General features: G+C 39.2%; 1 protein-coding gene across 3 annotated transcripts in view; it reads right to left on the reverse strand.

Moving 5' to 3' along the window:
• Window positions 1-344: 344 nt before the first annotated feature.
• The window catches only part of cadm2a (cell adhesion molecule 2a), a 195,747-nt gene continuing 172,906 nt past the window's right edge, over window positions 345-23,185 (reverse strand). Inside the window, exons 8-10 of one of the 3 annotated variants that reach the window (XM_041051368.1) lie at window positions 19,913-20,020; window positions 7,543-7,665; window positions 345-6,257 (exon numbers count right to left, since the gene is read on the reverse strand). In XM_041051368.1, coding sequence (XP_040907302.1) covers window positions 6,139-6,257; window positions 7,543-7,665; window positions 19,913-20,020 — 350 coding nt within the window. In that variant the 3' untranslated portion in view covers window positions 345-6,138. Of the gene's footprint in view, window positions 6,258-7,542; window positions 7,666-16,299; window positions 16,566-19,912; window positions 20,021-23,185 lie in introns of those variants that run through there. The other 2 variants (XM_041051369.1, XM_041051371.1) reach the window with 2 other exon arrangements.

Below are 23,185 nucleotides of genomic sequence, written 5' to 3' on the forward strand. Positions count from 1 at the left end.
ACTGTATATCACAGGCAGAGCTGTTACAGCCTTGTATGGTCAGTTAAAAGACTCCATATGACAAACTGAATGGCATCATAACACCACAGGGGAGCTAAAACACAACATGAATTATTCTAGGTAATAAAAATTCATGAACATGTGTCCATGCATGTGTTTACTTGTGTTTTTCGGAGTGATGTTCTGTGTGTGAGGATGGATCCTTGTGAATTTTCAAAACCGCAGCATTTATAGTGCATCATCATTGCTTATCTCTCAGTTCAGAAATACTGAGGTAAGAAGCTTCCAGAAGAAAAAAAAATGATGACTAAAAAAAAAAAAAAAAATAGAATCAGGCGTATACAGATGTTTTGGCAACTATTTATTCAACAATTTCCATTTCATACATGAGAACGCACCTCTAAATTAAATATAATAAATCTCATGGATAATGGGAGAAAAACACCTCCATTATGGTGCTATATATCAAATCAAGCCCTCTCAGTACAGCTTGATATGGAACCCCTTATTTCATTCACCAAGGTACATCAGAAGCTCAACTAATGTGTCTAGCTCTAATCCTGATCTTTACTGAGCCTTACTGTGGACATTTTGTATTTAGTGAGTGATAGTGCGTCACAACTCCTTCCATCTATAGACTGATATACATAAAGATGTGTGTTGCTACAAGAAAAACAAGAGGACAAAAGCTTTTAACTGCTTACATGTCATAAGCTAAAATTAGATGACATTGTGCATAAACACAACTTTGATCATTATTGAAACTCGTGATTATTTGCAGCATATTTCTAAATCTCCGCATTTCAAGTCAGTGATCATATCAAAAGACAGCTTCTTAAGTCTAATATCCCAATGACAGCAAGATGACAGCATTACTGAAGAATCACTGAATAATTTTATTAACATTGTGATCATCTTAAACTCAACAAATACATGGTGTCAGCATACAGGGGCTAGCAGAGTGAGAAGTGCTCACAAGTCCCCCTTTAAGACAGAAAACACAATCTAAAAAAAAAAAAATCTCTGAATGAAAAATATTCCTGAGATGCAAAACAAAAGAAACAGATATAATGGAAAAAACAAACAAACAAAAATCACTAAAAGAACATAACTACATGCGATTGTGTCACAAGTTGTTCTCATCACTGTGACAATATGGAGATTGGGCTGATTGATTCTAGTGTCAATATTGCAGAGGAACAAAGACGTGCTAAAGCCAAACTGTACAGCAAGGACGTGTGATGGGTCAGAGGAGGAGAGACAGGACTGGGCCATGTCATGCTATCGTCACTGCTGTGGTAAAGAAAACCATTAAGACCATGAGTTAAAATGTAAACAAGAACAGTTAAAACAAAAGAAGTATCTTAGATATTTTATGACTCAAAGTGGCCATTATGTTCATATCCACCCCTTTACAATCAGGGATTCAGAGTGGATATTTTTAGTGGGTATGAGCCTCTAATTTCCCCAAACTGGGGACAAGCGCAATAGCGAGCTCAGACCTGAGGTGTGTGTGCCCGACTGACTGAACTATTTTGTGCCCAGATGTGCTCCAGGGGCAGTGCAGTGTGGTGAAAAGGCTGTAGCAGGATGAATACACAATGCAGTATCAGCAGGTGGAGTCTGGACAAGCCTCAATAATCACCAATCACATCACATCAACTTGTCTCATCTCTCTTTAAAAGCTGCAGACAGGAGGTGGATAAAGGAGCAAACTGGAGGTGCAGAGTCACAAGGCACACATAAACAACTCCCCAAGGATGCGTCCGAGGATGGAGCGATGTCCGATATTTTTAGCTGAATTAACATTCTATTTATAAATTATTTTGTAAGATAATGATTTTTATAGTAGCTGTAAGTAAAATAACATTTGTCTTTATTTTTACTGTCTGTTGCCTGGAGCATAGACATACGACTCCTGCTGCTGTATTGTGACTGCAGGTTTTAATCAGCTGATTCAGATTGATCCTATAGTTTAAAAGCAGTTGTGCAAGAATACTGGTATAACTCACCCAAATCAAAAGATGCATTTTATGTTAGGTGCATTTTTTTTGTGATTTTGTACAGGTATGTATGTGCCTTCACCAACACGAAAATGTTATGCAATTTAATGCCAAAATTGCTACCAGTATGTACTGCTTAATCTGCAGAAACACATAACCTCAGCTGCTCTGCTCCCACCTTCAGTCGAAAAAAGTGGATTCATTTGGAGCCAGGAAATTATCAAACAGAGACAAGACATAAGAATGGACTTGTGCCCAATAAAAAATACCACTGTGGCCACATTAGTGCTGTCACTGTCTTGCCGCCAGGATGAAATTAGAGGCCCACGATGTTGCAGGTCTTAACCCAACCAATATATATATATAGGAAAGCAAGGAGGCAACAAGTTTAAAGCTTAGTTTCAACCGACAACGACAAAGAAATACGACTAAGAACTGACCCCAAGATGTAACAGAGCTACAGTTGATTCTATCATAGTAAAATAGTGCATGATGGTAGGTGCCAGGCTGTTAAAGTAACAAATTAAAAAAGATTCAGGTTTGGTCTATTATAAAAAGCCATTTGCAACAAATTAGCTCATTACTGTCATGTCAAGACAAATATTTACATGTGGTTTTCAGAAAGGAAAAACAAAACAAAAAAAAAACCACACATTTCACTTACTAAAAACTGTCTGTCAAATTAGAGTGCATAATTCAGAAAATGGCACCTGTTTCATTTCTAATGCAAACACCAACTCATCGCTGCAGGCCTGGTTATCAATGGGTGATCATTTAATATAAAACAGCCTGTTTCTCTGACTTCAGAATCAACAAATCCATTCTCTTATTTCTAAGATGGACACAGAGACATAAAGCAGCAGAAAATGTGAATTTAAGACTCAGTGAAAAGAACTATATGTATAAAAAAAGATTAAAAAGAAGACATTACATCATTGTGATAAATGTATTTATAGACACAGGTGATATAGAAGGTTTCTAAAGACCAGAGCCAGCCTAGAACACTTTAGTCTGGATCTACTGAAGGTTTGTGGTGAGGCTGAAGTTACACCTGTAAATGGTGTATTGATTGAAGTGCACTAAAGTTGTAAAATATGGAAACTGTGGCATCTGCATTAAAAGAAAAGAAAAAAAAATGCAACCTAAATCCTACATTGGTGACGATAGGCAGAAACTGAGGTGATCGATCAAATGATTCACTCCAGCACTGCTTGAGTTATAACACAGAGAGAAAGACCTTACTTGCTGACCTCATTTGCATAATGTTGTAAATTGGCCACTGAATTGGAGACAGCTGGGCCGACTATTTTATTGCCCTTGGTAATGATTTGCTCCCTTTTAGTAGATTAGTGCCTTGCCTTTAAGTCTTTAATTTCAGAGGCCACAGTGTTTATCACTCTTTCACAGGAGAGTAGTAAATCAGCCAAATTTCTGCAAACTGATTAAAGACAAATATCTGGGACATATGAAAAGAAACAGAAGTTGTTTAGTAGGATATGTCATGTTTATCTTGGCATGTGCAAAACTTTCATTGCCTGTTTCTTTTTATACATCTCAATTCCAATTAACATTTTGAGGATTTGGTAAAAACAGATGCACATTTTCCTCTATTTCTGTCGACAAAAGGCCACTGTACAGGACACTGTATTTTTTTTATTCCAACATTTGTTTGACTGAATTTTGTATTTTTTTCTTTTTATGTTAATCTTATTTTCTACAACACCAAATCCTTTAGATCTGCAGCACCTAAGAGCATGCCACAAACACAAGAAGCCACTCTTCTCCAAAGTTACAAATATACCTTCATTGTGGTTCTCTCTTAAATAACTTGAGTTCAAATAAATTAATTGTGATAAAGAACCAAACAAAAACATGCTAATGTGTATTACCAAAGTTTAGTTCTCACACATTATATACATGCCTTGTTCCAAAACAAAATACATTTGCTTAAAAGATTTAAGGATTATGCAATGAAAAATGAAAAAAAGTAAATAGATAAGGTGGCTAATATACAAATTTGAAGGAATACGGGAATCCAGAATTTAACAGCAATTTTCACAATCAACCACATTTTAGCAGACACAATATACAGCAGGGAGCTTAGAACCATTTAAACCAAAAATATTAGAAACATTTTTTTCTTTTTTTTTATAAAAAACATGATTCAGCTTACATTTTCAAAAAGATGCACTGTATTTTTTCCCCAGAATTAAATCAAAGATAGCTTTGTCATCTTTCCACTTCCCATTTGAATAGAAGAACCATTCCCAAAAGTGATCTAGCTGTTGGCAAAGGAACACAGTTACTCATTCAGACATTTTTGTGCTTCTCTATTTGTCTTCATTTTTTTTTTTGTTTTGGAAAGGAGGCCCCTGCAGATCTATGACCCATCACTCACACACTAGTTCCTTTATTTATTTATTTATTTATTTATTTTTATTTTGCTTGAAGACCCCATGAAATGGAAATCAAAATTCAGGTCATGGAGAAGCGACTCTGACTAAACCGAAATAAGAAGAGCAGTTGTGCAGTTTGAGAGGTGGACATGTACGGTGTGTTGGTATATATCTATATCTGATACCTACAGTTTAACTAAATTGTTAGAAACTAGTTAAACAGAAATTGGTGGAATTACAAACTGATGTTATTTGCATTGCAATTCTATTATTGGTTGCTTATCAATGAGCCGGTCAATGAACAGAAATTTGTGTACAAACCACAGTGGAAAGCTGCCTGGACCTCAAGCTTATAGGAAGGTCAATCAAAATGACACTACTGAAAGAGTGAGGAAACTCAATTTAAGATTTCTGTACATACTGTAGCTGTGTACTTGTTTTTTTCTTAGCCTGTATTAACTTCTAATGACTCATTTTACATTTCACAGGGTCCTTCAGCCATAAAATTATTTCAATGTGACATAAACATAAACAAAACTCTTCAAAGTGAAAAGCTAAACTCACTTCAATACAATTTATACAGCTTTTAGAGAGAGAGGAGACTGACTCTTTCTGTACACCTGAAGCCTTTATGTGAATTACAAACTACTGTAAGCAGTCAAGAGGACACTGAAGGTGTTGGTGTTTCGCTAAACTGCAGCCTGGACAGTGCAGGAATATACAGACAAAAGTACATAAGGACAGCAGATTTAGCAAATGGTTTTATATAACTGATTGAGTTTATTTGATGGAATGCTTCATCTAGCATCTTTCATATATTTTTGGTGTGTGTTCTCTGCTCTAAACAATACCACACTACCCTTTTATTACCCCTACCCTAATAATGAAAATCATATTATACACTTATCCGACAAACCTTGCTACAGTGTTACACAAAACCTTCTTCTTATCTTACAAGGGTCAACTGTTTAATTACAAGTCTATTTAGAGGGGATGGGGTTGGGGGAAGTGGAGCATCTAAAAGTACCATATTCAGTGTGATAGACATGTATAAGGCGTAAACAGCACAGATCTTCATTCAAATAAAAAGAAAAAACAAAAACAAAAAGACGCAATGCATAATCAAAAGCTGTGAGCTAAGCAATGAAATGATGGTCCGGTTAACCATCTACAAAGCATTTACACTGCTACTGACAGACAATACATGAAGGCATTGACAGAAGTTCAATGGCGTCTGTATTTTTAGGCACCGTGTTGATGTGAAATATGATATGCGTTTGTGGATGTGTGTGAACAAAGGGGATATAGTATGTGTTTGGGTGTCTGCTTGGAGGGAAACAAGAGAGAAGACGAACAAGGGGTCATATGTAAGAAGCAGCCATGGTTGATACACAGATTTCCAGGAATTCATGTCAGAGATGAGGAAAAATATGACAGAGGGTACCACTTCAGCAGCAACGGTGAGCTGCCTGTGAAAACGGGCTGCCAAAAAGAAGACAAAAACAGGAAAGAAAGAAATAAAGGACAAGATGTAAATGATAGAAATGGGTTCAACAAAAGGCAATACGCTTGGGAAACTTCTCTGTCTGTGGACTGCCAGCGGGTTCCTCGTGGTCACAACGGGGGCAGTAGTCAGAGGTGGAGAAGAAAAGAGGGGGACACAGAAAGAGAGAAAAAGAGATACAGAGACTGAAAGAGGAAAAAGTGGGTGGAGAGAGCAACACAGCTCCCTCTGCAGTCTAAATGAAGTATTCTTTCTTTTCTTCTGCGTGCGCATGGTTGCCCTCAGCATTGATGATGGCTGTGTCCGCGTCAGGAGCATCGTCCGCTCCTTTGGCTTCGTTTGTCAAGTATGTTCCTGAGGAAACGGAAAACAAAACTGTATCCCGGAAAACAAATACTGAGCAGCCCTGCACGGTGTTTGCGGCCTGAGGGGAAAAGCACATCTGAGGACGACATCAGTAATGCTACATTATTCATATACAGAATGATGAGAAGCTGGGATAGTCAAGGATATGTAAATATAGCAGAGAGCAGGTGTGTAAAAACCCTGCATCAACAAACATCTTCAGTGTTCTCAGAGGTGGCAGGAAAGGCTTAAAGCTGCACCACCGAATAATGCAATGCAGCTCTCAGTATAAGAACTTCATTTTGTAGCATCGGTGTTGGAAACTGACCATAAATGCTGAACCCCAGGCTTTTTTTTTTTCTCGTTTTTCTGTCTCTCTCTTTAGCAGAGCAGCTGAATGTTTTAGCCAGTATGCCATGTATTGTTATTTTGAGAATGGCTACTGGCTCCTCAGAAATACCATCAAATCAAATAAATTTGAATGAGCTTTATGCTTTATGGAACTTTTTGTGCCTTAGAAATGTAAAAAAAAAAAAACTGAACAAAAGAGAACACAACAACTGTGCAACACAAACAAAGTTGATCTTCATGGATTTTAATGTTTCTTCTTTTGGGCAGATAAAAATGCCCAACATTTGGGATCAACAGTTCCCTTAATACTTTGGGGGATGTAAAAAGGAAGTAGCCTATAACATCACCATGGAGTCAGTGAGTTAAGATGACGGCTACAACTTGCTTAGATTTTTTTGCTTTGATTACATTTGGAGGAGCACTTTTTTCCTGACTTCGAAGTAGATTTATGGACATTCATTTTGCAATGGACACTGAAAATATATTATAATAATATCCTCACAAAGTTTAGGTCACATTGAATCTGAAAACATATATATCATGTCTGAGTGTTCAGACTGAGCTATGACTCTGAGAAGAAGGAAGAGCAAATTTTGACCCAAAATGCAACATTGTGCATGGGGTTCAAGTAAAATCATATCATAGTCCTCTCCCTCTTGCCAGTGTAATATTCCAAATAAATAAAATTCAATTTCTGGATTTTTCTTTTTTTTTGATATAAAATTAAAAAATAATAAATTAATTATCCATGTGTGTATACTAGTGGAATCATACTGCGTGCCGCACATCAAAGGTACATGTCCTTCAATACTTCTTCTCCACTGTCATACTTTTGTCACTTGGGAATTGGGGAAGGACTCTGATGTCTAATGGGACAAGAACGACATGCTCCACTAGTCTCATGAGCCTTGAGGGACTCAGTTCTAGTCCACTGTGGTTTTACCTTTATGCCTGGCCAGGTATCTTCCCAGAACAATGATTAAACACAAGGTGACAAAGACCACTACAGCCACCACTCCTCCGATCAAGGCATGGTCAGTGCCGTGCTGCCCCAGGGCGTTTGGATCTGAGGAAAGACAGAGAGAGAAACAAAGAGAGCAGATGACAGCGTCGGCTGGTGAGGTGAAGAAGTGAGGGCAGTGGAATAGCAAAGGGCAGGCAATACAAAACAGAGCAAGAAGGAAAGAGAAGATTATTCCCAGCTCGTTCCTGATCTAATGATTGTTCTGAGCTGCTGTCATTCCTCTCTCCTTCCACATCATGCAGTCAGAGCAGAGCTGCCTAGCTCTATGAGAATAATAAGATGGAGGGAGAGGAAGAGAGACGGACACCACATTGGCACAAAGAGCAGCTACAGGCAGACACACATTCACCCTGCAAAATGAAGGAAAGAGAGAATGAAAGAGGGACTCAGACAAAAGAAGTGAATAATTCAGGACCACCCCCATGATTCTGCAGGAGTACCCAACATGCAAACCAGGGCAGCAGTGGAAGAGCAGTACACAGTAAATAAATCATCACAGAAAATAAAAAAGGAAAAGATCAATCTTTTTCTGTTTCTTGGCGAGGAAGGATTGTTGTTAGGAAAATGAATTAGGTGTTAGAGAGCTGCTACAGGTCCCTTGCTGTTGAAAAAGCAATAGAAATGATAGTAAGAGTCACGAGAGAGTGAAGACTGCATGATTAGCTTGTTCACACCTCATGCAAAAACCCATCAAAGGCTTCCCTTTCCTTCAACAATAGCTTATTTCCTTTATTCAGCTTTTTCAGTTCCTATTTTTTTACACAAAGTCTGACTTTCAGGCTATTCAGGGTAAGAGTTAGGAAGTGACATTGACAGTGTACAGACCCACTGTAGGTGAATCTAAAAAAAAGTTGACAGCGGCAGCAATGGGGAGATGGGTAATGGAATAACCTGTATTATTCATATCAGTCCATGACACCTGAGAAATTAGCCCTCATCTCATTATCCTTCTCTGAGTGCCAGGGCATGCCATACACAACCCTGCCACTTTGTGCGTGTGTGTATTTGTGTGCATATATGGGCTCATGATGGCTAAAATATGACAATGTCAGAGCAGGGTAAGCAGTGATAGAATGGTGGCTTAGACATACAGCTCACGTCATATATTGACACTTTTTCTCTTCAGTATTCTCCTTTTCTTTCTGAGTCCGCCCATGTGGCCAAATTGAACAGCTGGCTTGCTCTCGCCCCATAACTCTCCGTGGCCTGAGTGACCAGGCCGTCACACTTCACTGCTTCTAAGTGGACAAATACACACTCCATACCAACACGCGCTCATACACACAGACGTGCGTGGCGTGGTTTCACTGGGCTGCAGTTCTGCTTGGTCAGTGGAGCAGAAAGTAGAGGAATGTTCCCCCGGCGCGGCGCAGCAGGGCGAGGACTCAGGCGTTTAGTTACACACATGGCTGTGTCTCTTCACCTCTATCTGTCAGGATAGTGAGTGTTTTTTACCATCATACACACTCACTGTCTGACTGCTGCGCTTCAGTTTGGTTGCTACAACCCAGTGCAGGCACAAACAAGCCATGACCATACAGTCGTACATCTGCCCATTGAGCGCTACACACTTTGGCCATGCAAAGTGCTGGTGTCATGTACAGGTAGTTGGGCTTTAAGTCAAACCCCTTGACACTTGAAGAACATGGTATCTGATCCTACTGCTACTGCATTGCTTCTGACTTTGAAGGAACTCTCTGCTCAAAATCTACCTTCTGTGTAGAATTGAAAGGTTGCTCTGATAGGAGTGTAGCTTGTGCCTTCATGGACGACAGCCACTTCAGTGAGTTTGTATAGATCCTTTTCACACTTCATTTGAATGTTACATTATATGCTATTGCTTCTACATATCCCCAGAGCCATTATTTTGCCATTACTCTACAGTAGTAGATTTCGAAGGAGCTAGCTACAAAAGTAAAAGGGGAACTGAACTTTTATCCATCTATGTTGATGTCTTGGAGACTACATATCCTGCATATGTTAAAAAAAAGTAGTATAAAGCCTCATAAGTCTCATAAAGCAACAGAAGCCTGCGACATAACTTACGATGTGTAAATACAGTACAAATACTTTGGTACCTTAGCTGTCAAGTGCAAAACACAGTTTATGTATTGTGTTCTTATGTATTCTGTTCTAGTCCACTGCAACTCATGGGAGGAAAAAATACAGCAAGTGTGTACAGAGACACACAGAGAAAGGAAATGAAAAAATAGAGATTGATGGACAGGAAAAGGCTGAAGTTTCACTTGAAGCAAGATGGAAAAAGGAAAGGAGACAAGGAGGAGAGGGATATAGAGTGGAGGGTTATACATTTTTATGGCTCCAGAACACATTATCTTTTAATAAGGGCACATACATTCTTCTCTGTGTGATTTAATATGAGAGTGTGGCAGAGCAAACTCCTCTTTTAATATTTATAACACTCTCCTTGTCGTGTGGCCTTGCGAATTGGGCTTGTTTAATAAATTAAAGGGGTTCAGGGCTTCTGTGAGCCACTGCTTGGCCGGACTGAACCAGCTGGCCCACTAACTTCTCTTCTGATCTGTTTCATTGATGCTGTCTCCATATGGAGGTTGCTGTGTAAGGGCATGTCATAGCAATACTGTGCAGGTTTTTGAGGATGTGTTAAGGCTGGACAGATAAAATCACATTAATTATCACAATTTCTGGAAAGAATGCCAAGCATATTACACGTCAAAATAAAAGCATGTGTGATGGCTACTGTATGTTTTAGGTCAAATGTCCAGAACGGTTCACTGTGCATGACTGATGACATGTGATTAAATTAAACAACTGTCCATGATAGGTCCCAGAAAGGTGGTACACAGATTCGGAAATTATGTGCAAAGGAACATTATTATTTCAAGTGAAAGCTCAAATATTCAATCAAGGGCTCAGCTGGAGAGAAATGATGACTCTAGAAGAAAGGCCTGTTCCCTGCTTCAATCACTTCATCATCATCCATATCTTATCTGACTGTAATACCTGTAAAATCATGCATTAAGGGGTGAACTCTAGGTTCTTCATTCTTGCATAAAAATGTGAATGGGAAATCTATTAAATATCTAACAAGGGAAGCTGACTGGAGTTGATGAGCAGTTGAAAATACCAAAAGATTTGATTCAGTTGGTTTGGTCAGCTGAAAGTTAAATGGGCAACTTACTGTATGTCTGTATGTAATTTGTGTCCTTATCTCATTCTTTAAACAGCACGGTTCCTGTCAGGAGATGTTTCCCATTCTGTAAAGTATTGTTACAGTATCACTCAGACCTGACAGTACACCACCTTCTGCACTGCCTCTCATCTAATGCCATCTTTTAAATTTAACAATTTAAAAACACAATCAGATGCAGTGTCCTTCAATCGTATCATAACATATTAGTTAAATGGTATTTACATACTGTGGCTTAACATGCATTCTGCCTCTCTCCCATCTCCCTGTCTTGGTATCAAATTTGTTAATATTAAAATTCATGCCCTACAGGCATCTTTTTCTTCTTTTGGATTATGCTTTTCCCTCTCTCTATCTTCGATATGGCTCTATGAAGCAGTGGCTCCAGTTGCTCAGATCAGTAAAGCAGCAAGCTGGCTTAAACATGGGCTTGTGTCCTTGTGTCTGTGGTGTGGATCAGTGAATCGTTGAGTCAGTGTGTGTGAGAAAGAGCACATCATCATCACTCATACATAAGATACAGCCTAGTACGGTGAATTAGAATGTGAGCAAAACAAAAAACAAACAAAACAAATAAATTAAAACTTTACACCTTGCATCCAAGGATTTCCATAGTTTTCCTGAGTCTTTTTCTTTATGAGTAATAGCTGTAAAAGCTGTAACACTTCACATTATGTCAACAAATGTGAAACATAAAGACTCTGCATTAATTCCCCTGCAGGGATGGTAAGTTAAGAGAAATGCCTGCAAACAGAGAGCAGACTTCGCTTGTTCGATGAGTCAATTATGCCCAGCTTTTTGGCTGAGGCTGGAAACTCACCAATCTGCATCTAATACAGGCAATACTACCAAGATGAAAGAGTCCCTGTAGTAGAGGTCCGAAAGACACGTGCATACACTTTTGAGTACATGCAACCATGCATGTGAGAATTAGAAAGACAGAAAAATAGGTTAGAAGAGAAAAAGAAGAGAAGTTACCAAGACGTGTATGTTTGTGTGTGTGTCCTTGCACATTATTGCTTGCTGGGTCAGAGTGGATTAATTAGATTCTGAAAACAAATTATTTCTGCTAATCATTCAATAAAGCCCACACGTAGACTTGGACACTATCTTGAATATTCAACCACCTCCTCCTCTCTCTTCCCAGAATGAAAAGAAATTGTGGTCAGCAGGGTAACAGCATGAAGTTATAAGCAAAGCAAGATAATTAATCATATGAATTCATTAAGTCACAAAGAAGCTCTATGTTCTGCAAAATCCATAACCACTTCAAAACAGCAATAAAATATAACAAAGGATGAGGCAGGGAGATAACATCATTTCTACACCTGTGGAGACTTAATCAAGACTATATTGCTGTGGCTTTTCAGATATTTTCTGTCATAACCCACATTGTGCTGCTGGTTAGCTTGGAAGAACTGCATATTGTGAGTCAACTGCAGAACAAGAGAAGCAGTAGAAACAGTAGCCCACACAGAAATGAGTTATACTGGAGGAGGCGAGTTGCAACCACAACAATCCCCAGTGGAAGACGAGCAGAGAAATATGAATAAAGGACCAAATAAGACAACATGTCAACAAATGGAAATTAGACTGCCATGAACGCGTGTGTTCCTGTGCATGCATGTGTGTGCTTCTTCAAGATTGCTGAAAGTGTCCTCTGCCATTGAGATTTAATGAATAGAAAGGCTATTACATGTAATTCATAACACTACCCTGTAGGATCTAATGATTTCTCTTTTTCTGTTCTACACTTTATTCCAAATTGTTGCTATAATTCTTCCCCAAAGCGAGTTAATGTGACAGGTCATCAATAAGCTTACCCCGCAATAAGTGGAAAGACCTTTGCATTATGTTTTAATTTCTCCTGTGCTCCTCAGGTTTATGGTGTACAGAGTGGAGAGTGGAAGGGAAAATGGAGAGAAGATGGTTGGAACTGTTCAATATTTAACCACCCCCCTCCACACCCACACCCCCACCTCCCACCCCCAGGGATGGTGCAACCTGAACATAGCCTTTCTGGTTTAAACACAGCAACCAACCAGCTGCCCTGGACACTTGCCCTCCAGAAAATATGTCTTTTGCTCATCACATGGCCTAACCCCTGGCCTCCATTTAAAACGAGATCAATAGCAATGGAATAAAGCAGTTACGAATCCCTCCAAGGAATGAAAATTGTCCTTTCACTTATTGAGTTTTCACAAAAGGTTTGTCCTCGGCCTAAAGCAGCTTGAATAGGTGAATGTGGGGTTAAAGACATAAAGCATTACCTGTGGAGTGCCCTTTTAATTCCTAAGTAATTTGCAAATGAATTGTCGAAATTTCAACAGTCTACTTAACTTTCAAAAGCATTAAGCTAAGCAAAAAACCTCAATTGTGTCTAATTCAGATATAACCTTTAATTCATTTATTCTCTACTTCTTATTAACTCCACATTTTCTTCTCAACATTTCCACTTTTTTAAAATATGAAGGATGTGTAATGGCAGATTTCAAAATAGATAGAAAATTAGATATTTGTCTTGTCAGTTCAGTTTTGACTGTTGTTTTATTCTGTATACTTGTATAACGTTTCATATGCACTGTAGCTTGTGTTTTGTAGCCTTTTCTGTTCCTGTCTGACGAACCTGAATGAGAGCTGGAAAGCATTCTGACCTAATGAGGAGCTAAACAAACACACCTTTTGATATGCGTGCTAATCTCTTCAAAGTGGGTTGTTTATTTCCAGTGTTGGTTCTTAAAAACGAGAGAGTTTATCACAGGTATAGAACAATCAAGCATTTCAGATCAGAAACACTAGATGAGATAATTCCCAACAGTTTCATCCCCTAGGATAGCTCGTTTAAACACCAACTCGGATTGAGACAAATGAACAGCTTAAAGCTATATTGTACTTGTGAAGTTACAGTAACATCACATTACCCAAAGGATGTGTGTGTTCTCTTACGACTGCTTTCAACTATGAAATATCTTAAAATATCTTCAAAGGTAAAGCAAAAAGGGTTTCACATGTTATTTATGGCAGAAGTTCGATATTCAGACCATTAGAAAGAAATCCTTAGGTATTTTATTACTGGTACTAATTTGAGAGTAGTGGGTTCATGCTTGTGAGGCTGGTTTGAAGTTTCAGCTGGCTCAAATCTCAGGAAGCCAAACAGGGTAAGAGTGGTCCTGTTTTAATGTTACTATTCATGTGCAGCTTTTTGGCCAACACTCACTTGAAAAGGGGGAAAGCTTAGACTAATCCCAACTTTTGAACCCTGACCAATCCCTTACCTCCGCTCTTGAATTCTCCTTGAGTGTGTAGACACCGCTATCAACTTCAACAGGAGAAGAAAGATCCTTTGTAATCTGCTTTACAAACCAGAAAAACCATTATGTTTATGGGTTACCATGGTAACCCCCACTGGTCCTCACTGACAGTTAAATCCTCAGGTAGCAACCAGCCTTCCGGCATCAATTTAAGACAATTTGGCAAAATGTTCCAAGGTATGGCACACACTTTGATTAAGAGTCTCGAGGTTGCTGGTGCATTTCCTCACTTTTATATTCTGTTCAGGAACCACTAATGGACCGAAGAAAAGGCAACTTTTACTTTGCAAGGGGGTAGATGGGTATTATTTTAGTTTTTCTGTCTTCTCCACAGGCAGAGACACTAGGCATGAATAATTGCTATCTTCTCGGCAGTGAGCCCTTTTTCTGCGGCAATATCAGGCTACAGGGGCTGGGGTTGGCCACACGAATGCTGATTATGAGAAGTGAATAGTAAATATTTTAAACACCAAAGAAACCCTTGTGCATGATTCAACCTTTCAGCTTCACAAGGTCAAAACTAATTTGCAAACCATGGAAAAGCATTTGGCAAATTTGAGAGAATTCAGAGGTGGTGGGGGAAGAGAACGTGTGTGTGTGTCTGTGAAGGGGGGGGGGGGGGGGGGGGGGGGGGGGTCTGATGACATTGCATAGACCTCTGATACTTAGCAAAAGAGTTATTATAGCCATTAAGGCTGGCTGGGCTATTGAAGCAGTGTGTGTGTTGGGCATACCTGCCAGCACTTCATTAATAAAGTGAATCACAGGCTGCAGTTATGCATCAGTCTTGGCTTTGTACAGTACGGATTAAAAACAGAGGAATCTCACACATACCTGTACTCTAGCTGCACTCCAAAGGTCAGCAACATTTAGAATTAAAAGTATGGGGCTACTGTTAGATTTACAAGTCCCATTAGAAACACTGAGTCTACAATATGAAATATTTACTCCCTTAATTTTCCAGCAAGGAAGAATAAATGCTTCCATTAAATGCTACATTTTTGTACTGGCCACTTAATGTATACTTACTGTCACCATGCCAGCAAAATCACACATTATTATTAAAACATTATTATTGTGAAATTAGACTGTAAAATAACTTACAAACCCGACTTTTGTAAATAGAGAATATTAAATCTTTAAGCTACTGAGAAGAGAACAACTCATTGCTGTGTACAGAGGGTTGTATGGGAAGTCGTTTACAGCTCCCTGTCCAATTTACACCTGCCATGAAAATTCTGTTTCTTTCTCGGTCTTGGATTCTGCGGGATGATATCTCATTGGTGAATTTACTATTTTTAGCATACCTGAAAACAAGTGAAAAGCACAACCCCCCCCCCCCCCCCCCCCCTTCAAAAAAAAAAAAAAAAAAAAAAACCACTTATTTCATCTGGACCTCAGTGTTCTCTAAAATCATTCAGGTTTTATTCCTGTCCAGAAAAGTAGAATAATTGCACTGCTCAGTACATTTTGTACAGCTGCTCAAATCTTATTTCAATAACCATTTTGTGCACATGTTGCTTAGAACCAATCATTAACCTATTTTCAGAATTACAAAGAAAAAACATTATATGGTCATTTTATTCAATTTGAATTTGTTGTAATTAACATTACAGTTATTGAATACTGAATTCATGTAGCGTCCACTCTGCTGAAATCCAAATTTGTCCCTGGGCATATTGGTAGTTCAGTCTTATATTTCTCTTGTAGCGAATATGCAGTCCAGCAGCATCACCTTGCTTTCTGGTCTGTGGAAGTCATGGTAGCTAACAGAGCTTACTAAGATCAGAGCCAAAAAGATCTCACTCTTGACTCTGAAAAAACACAATATCAGAGGAGCTCAATTATGATTAATATCTTAATGCTGAAGGTCTGGGAGAATTATGACATGCAAAATGTTAGTATAACATTAGTCAAAAGAAAAAAGAACTTACAGACTTAGTTCAGAGCTACAGCACTTGGTTTTATCTAAACACTCTTCAGATCGTTTCATTTTTACTTCAGCATCAACTGCTTATCTCTTCTCTACCCAAACTGTTGGAAAGTGCATCAGCCATCAGCCGTTGTGGTAGTTTTGGCCTGTTTGGAAAAATCCAACGTACTGATGAATAACAAGAGAGGAAAGATGCAAGAACACGGCAGAACAGAGAGGGGTGCACCTGGAAGAGCTCATCATGTATATAATATGCTAATATTCTGCATACAGGCTCTAGTGCTAAACCTACAGTGTGTATTTCCTCTGCAAGACAACTCTATTAAAAAGACAAAACGTCATGAGGCTGGTACAGCTCCACAGTTGTTTGCTTTCATCGTGAGCCCGTGAAAAGACTTGGTAATAAATCAAGTAGACACATGAAAGCAGATAGTGTAGTATCCTGTGAGTAGGGACGCAGTGAAGAAGTCTGATATTTAGATTCCCCGAAGATACAGAGAGGCTCAGCTCCTCTTGTGTCTCTGCACTACACAAACAGACATCAGAGAAGAATTGAGACACGCTGATGAGGAATATCCAACAACGTGTGGAAGCCTGTTATCTAACAGGGTCTTCAGAGAGATGTGAGGTTAGAAGAGACGGAGTGGGTGAGGGAAAATTGAAAGAAAAGCTTAGAGAGAGAGTAATGCTGAGAAAAGGTAGAAGGGGAGTCAAGACTCCTGAAGGACTTTAAGATGGTAATTTAGAGAAAGCAGTGGTGATGAGAGGAAATTATTCTGAATGAATGGGACTTTGGAGCAGCATGAAGTAGAGAGGAAATGTAGAGGGGGAGCAAAAAAGTAGAGACAAGACAGAAAGTAAACTCTGTCACATCTATATGGCGAGAAAATGGACACGTAAATGAAAATGAATAAACCTGCTCAGGAGAACTGCTGATCAGTCCTGAATTTCTCACATTAATATTATTTGATTTTAACTTAAGTTAAATCATAGGCTTGTGTACTATGTGTTGTGAGAAAATATACAGTGCTAAATATATATTCAAATAGAATAAGCATATGCATATGCATATATATATGTATGCATATGAGAAACTGTCAGTTAATTAGAAACGGTCACCTTTAAAAACATGTCAAATACTTAGGGCAACATTTACAAACCATGATCAGGGTGATGTATGAGTGAGCAAGTTCTTTTGCATACAGTCTAATAACACCACATTAGTTTTAAATTGACATGTCACTCAAAAGCTTTGATTGGCATATCTACTGTAGCAGACATGGCGCCATGTCAGGACGAATGTCAGAATGTTGCAGTCTGCAAAGAGGCAGAATCACTAGACAAACTGCAATTCAGGCAAACAATGTAATTTTGTCCAAAGTAGGCCTTTGTCCCCTTGTCCAACCTGTCCAACACAAAGGCTTTTGTCATGGGCTGAAAGTAATTGGGATATTTTACCACTTTCAGTCCAGCTGCTAAGAAAACTAATGATCGTTAAACAAAGACAGTCTACGTCTGTTCACTCTGGATTATGAAGCTAAAGCCGAAATTGAACAATATAAGATCATGTAATGACTACATTCACCATGAACAAATAACTGTATTATACAGATATCCTTTGGAGATAAAGGCTAATAAGCTAGAGCAACTATACCTTCCAAGTGGTTTGTGTTACTAAAGCTTATTAGGGTCAAAGTGATGCCAAGACATCTTTTATCCCAGCCATGTCCTCCAGTTCTTCCTGAAGGATCCTGGTGCTTTCACATGCCAGGTGGGATATGTACGCCCACCATCACTGATCTGGGTCTGCCCTAAGGGTCTTCTTTTGGTTGAATGTGCCAAAATGCCTCCATAGAGAGGCTTCCAGTTAGCATCTTGGTCAGACGCCCAAACCACCAAACTGGCTCCTTTAAATGCAGAGCCAGCTTAATTGGACATGGTGAAATGCTTCCAGATGAAGGCATCTTCATCAGATTTGTGAACCAACTCAACTGAGTGACAACGGGGAGTCATTTCAGCAATTTTAATGCACCGTCTCAACATTTTGGGTTACTCCTCGGAGCTAGTGACTCTGGGAGATGGTGGAGACAAAGATAGACTAGTAAATCGAGAGCAGACTGCAGGAGAACAATGCAACATACATTACTGGCATAAAGTAGACATGTTATCCCTAATAGACACTACACTCAATCAAGCAGAACTGGTGACAAGCTACAACATTTGTGAAGCCTAGTTCTCATTCACAATGTGCTTGAAATATTGCTGCGAATGCTCACAGATTCACTTTGACTCTGTAAGGACTGGATTGCTCATAGCAACGGCACAAGCACCAATATTCCCATAGTACACCCAGCAAGACACCATGAGAGACATGGACTTAAGCCTTTTTCAAATCCCTCCATATCCATGCATGACTGCATGTGCAAACTTTCATGAACCCTGCAGTATCCTTGCTAGAGTAAAATGTGTCCACTGTTTAACAACCAAGATGAAATCTGCACTGTTCCTTCTGAATCTGAGGTTTCACGATGGTCTGGAGTCGTCTCTCCAGCACCCCTGGCATAAGCTTTACTGGGAAGGATGAGCTGTGTAATATCCCAGTAAAGTCCTCCAGACCATACGCCATCTGTTAGTGCATAGGTGCTGTCCCAAACCTTCATGCAACACTGAAGAGGCATGTCACTGCAAACTATCAAACAATACAGAGAAATTTCACCATTTCGGGGTAAATCCCATCCATCTGGCACCTTATGGCAGCAGGGCGTTTTGACCACCCCAGTGACCTACATCAGAAGGAAGTGTAGGGCTTCCCCTAAGACTTCTGACTCCGCTGTGTTGGCAGGTGCTGACATGACAAGATTTCCCACATTCGGTGAGACATTAACATTATTACTGGGGCTTTGGTGCCCAGGAAATATACTTTGTGTGGATGGCATTAGTGCTGCAGGACGATAACGGCAACTTAATTTAAGAAGCATAACAGTGATTTTAAAGCTTAAATCCATAACCGTAACTCTTGGCATTTCATTAGCCTGTGCAGGAATAGGAGATGCTTGAAATTTGGGATAACCTCAGCATTTTATGCCTCTCCAACTTCTTTTTTAGCCTTATTATAAATGACATCCCATTATTCATATTTATAGTATAACGCTGAAAGGATTATAACAACAGCATCCAGGCTAATCTCAAAAAGATTCTCAAAAACACTAAATACTCAGTCTTAGCTGTAAAATGCCCATGTGGTGGCTACTGAGTTAACTCTCTGAAAAAAGAGCCTTTTAGTCAGAATTCTCTAAGATTTACCACAGCATTAGGAGTCATGATGAGACGTCTCCAGTGGCCAGACATTTTCAGTTGGACATGACATTTGCTTCTTTGAGGTTTCAGGGCACAGAAGTACTGAAGTCTCTGAAATGCCAAGGGGGCAGTGGATGGATCATTTGAACAGCTGGACTCTTTTTGAATACAATGATCTAGAGTGCGTCTTAGACTCAAATCTGAATAATGTCCATGACGTAAAAACACAAAACAAGTTAAATTCAATGGTCATGTAAGTCAATATGCATTGAAATGACATACAGTTTATGTTTACAGTCCTAAAGCGGTAAAAGGACAAACAAAAAGGAACACAAAATGCTGTATCAGAAGACAGGAAAGAACTTTGTCCCAGGAAGTACAGTACTATTGGTACGAGACATTTCTTCATTTGTCAGCGTCTCCATATCTCAGAAGGTCCACATTAGACAGGTATGCTGACGCTTGAGGTAGTGAAATAACTGAGAGAGAAGTAATAACACATGAAAGTAAGAGGGAAGAGGGAATATACAGTAGCATGCTGAGGAGGTTGTGGAGATGCGAGGGGTAGTACTGTACCTCTGTTGCCAGTGACTGTGGGGTCTGAGGCGCCTAATAGTGCAGTAGGATCTGGAGGGATGGGATGTAGGGGGGGAGTGGTGGATGGAGGCGGAGTGGTGGGGACGTCTGGTGGAGGGGATAGACAGACACATATACACAAAAATAATACAAGAACAACAACAACAACAAAAAAAAAAGAATTCACATGGGGGCAGTTAGATACTTAAAAAGAAACGCAAACTGGTCAAAGGCAAAACATTACGGAAGTGATGGGAAAGAAAAAAGAGCAACATTTCTCACTCTCATTCTGTATTTGTATCTTACAACTAAGTATTTTCCTGTGTAGTTTATGAACCATAAATGACCCGCAGAAAAGCTGATGGGTTAAAACCTGTTTCTGTTTAGGTCATATCATTTATATACTGTATAGAGCTACAAATAATAAATAAAGCATGTTCATCAATGAAAGTAATGGGGTAGAGTTTGGCTCTTTTCTTACATTTTCCACATGGCTGGGAGTAGCCAGTTGGAAAAATTGCAAAATCTGAAAAAGAGTAATGCAATATGCACTTGAAGTGTAATGTCTGTGAAGACAGACATCAGCCTGCACTGGAAACCTCTCAGCATATAAAAGTTGGATTATACTAAATGATGACCGTAATTTGACAAATCACCTGTGTCAATTATCCATGTTTGCAAGGCTGATTTCAGGAAAAGGAAGCAAAGCCATCATTGCCATGCTGTGTTTTTGACTTCTTGCTACAGGATAATGGTAAAAGTGCTTCAACTAGGGCAGTGTTTCTCACTGTCACATGTTATAGCAACAGGAAAAATGGGACTGAAACACTGTGTGACAAAGTTAATGAGGTTACACTACCACCTTGGCTTTTATGTTTATGTCACTCTGCTTTTTATAGTGAGCTAGAGGCTTTTAATTGGCTGAGGTATTCTTTCTCAGGGCCAACTGTCCTGCGTGTCTCGGTGACATTTCAGCCTTAGTGTGAATCACTAAGCAGCTAAGTGCATGTCTTCGGGAAAGAGGGAAGAGAGAAAATGTCTCCTCTTTGGAGTGGAACCATTAAAAAGGTATTTTCCAAGAATTATAGCAGCAATTGTGAAAGGCTAAAAGGTGTGCTAATCACTAATGAAGGGTAGGAACAGGCTGGGTGCCATTTCAAAAGAACAAGTAATGAATCTGGAAAGGAATCTCTGACCCTCCCATACCAAATTGCCTTTTTTTTGTGGCACAGAATTTGTCAGTTTAATAACATCACTGTCATTATGTGCATTGGTTATTCTTGTTGTTACATTCAGCTGGAGTTTGAAGGAATTGTTAGGTGCACACTGGCAACACAGCATGTTGGACAAGCACACAAATTAAACATCCCCAAACTATGCACCACAGTTAGGTAAGGGGTTAGTGGGGGATTGAATAGGAAGTGGAAAATCTCAGAAATAAAGCATGTGATAAAACTTTTATGGTTTAATTAATAAGGGGATCTGATAGGCTTATTTGAGTGGACCAGTAAATTATTGAAGTGATAAAAATCAATATTCTGCTATGTCCTTTTTTAATTATGGTAATTTTGCCAGCATGGAGATTGGATTCAGACATGTGTAGGCAACACTTAAACTACCTACCTGTGGGTGAATTCTGCTTGTGGTTGGCACAACATTTACACAGATTTCAATTTCAAGAAAATGCCAGTGCCAATATCAGATGTCATGTAACACTCTTCAGTCCTGACCTGTTTTGTGGCTATGAATGCAAACAGTTGAAACATAATTTATTAAAAATACCTTAGTGATAGAACTGTAAACACTATTATTGCTGCATTTGGGATTGACTTGAAAAAGACCTTTAAACAATTTATGCAAAAATGAAAGAAGTTCATATCTTTACATTTGTCTTGTTGCAGTAGCTACTGTGTGGGATGAATAATAAAATCAAAAAGTAGCGTGACAGCAGCATTGCTAATTAGAAGAAATCAGTTTTGAGTTGTATAACACTGGGGTTTTAATGTTGTCCTTGCCTTGATTTTACCCATTTTAATTTTAATCAACACACGCAACTGCACACTGCTAGCTGAAGAACAAGTTTCAAGCCATTAAAATACCCTTCATTCATTATGTTTATATGACATTTACAGTCTTATTTTTGATACATGGATCTATTAAAGCACTTGACTGTCCATGTTATAATTTGTGTAATAGCTTGGTTAAGGTCAAGATCCTTCTGAGAGTCTCTTGTAGGAGAAATAAATAACCTGTAAGAATTATTCCTGTTTTGTAATCAACAGTCCACCTTGCCTAATGTACAAACGTATACCTCCACCTTAAATAGTGTGCACAGCAGGCACAGACATTGATCCCATCAAGCTTGTATTATACATGCCCCATTCACATGGCTTGTAAGGGTCCACATGAAGTAAATTTGATCATCTGCCCATGTCCATGAGGGTCTGTGTGGCCTGTCTATGCTCAGCCCAAACTTTATCACTGCACCAACCACTGTGTGAACATGGGACCCATTTATCTTGTTGTTTAGCATTTGTAGTATTTTCATTTTTTAACATTCCTCACTCCAGACATGTTCACATGTTGATGTGGCCTTGGCTTTGACCAGCACAAACCACTTCATGAACTACTGATAGTAACCTTGGTTGCATCCTTCACTGGCTCCACGTATTAGAAATCACTTTAGCTCTGGCAAAGCATAGCCGTCGGCACCTGAGAGGTTTATTCTCTCATGTTTTTCATGAGATCAGGTCTGCTTTTAAATAAGGGAGAAGATGAAACACCCCCTAGGTGCATGTAATAATAATAATAATAATGATGTAATATTTTATTGATCCACTTAGGGAAATTCCCTTTTGCCTCCAGTTGTATTATGTCTCTAAAAACTACCTGCCTTTTTGTCCCTCATCACACACTGTCTAAGCTCCTAAAACAGAAGGAAAAGAGATGTATCGCTGCTCTGGCTTTTTTTAAGCATTATTACTTAATGCCAAGAGACAAATGGCGGTGGAGAAACGGAAGAGAGGAAGAACTATCTGTTTCCCCTGACACTGAGTCCCTTTATCCTCCACCTCCTCTGGCGTTACTAGGAATTACTTATCCTTCCTGGTGATATTCCTGACAACGCAGCACTAAATTCTGCCTCCCTCACATATTTCCCTCATGGTGTGTGTTTGTGTGTGAGAGAGGGAATGTATGTGTGTGTGTGTGTGTGTATGTGTGAGGAGGATCTGGGACGCAGGTTTATTTAAGGAAAGGCGTTGGTGGCATTTG

Source organism: Toxotes jaculatrix, chromosome 12 (assembly GCF_017976425.1).
Source record: "Toxotes jaculatrix isolate fToxJac2 chromosome 12, fToxJac2.pri, whole genome shotgun sequence".
NCBI classification, from domain to species: domain Eukaryota; kingdom Metazoa; phylum Chordata; class Actinopteri; family Toxotidae; genus Toxotes; species Toxotes jaculatrix.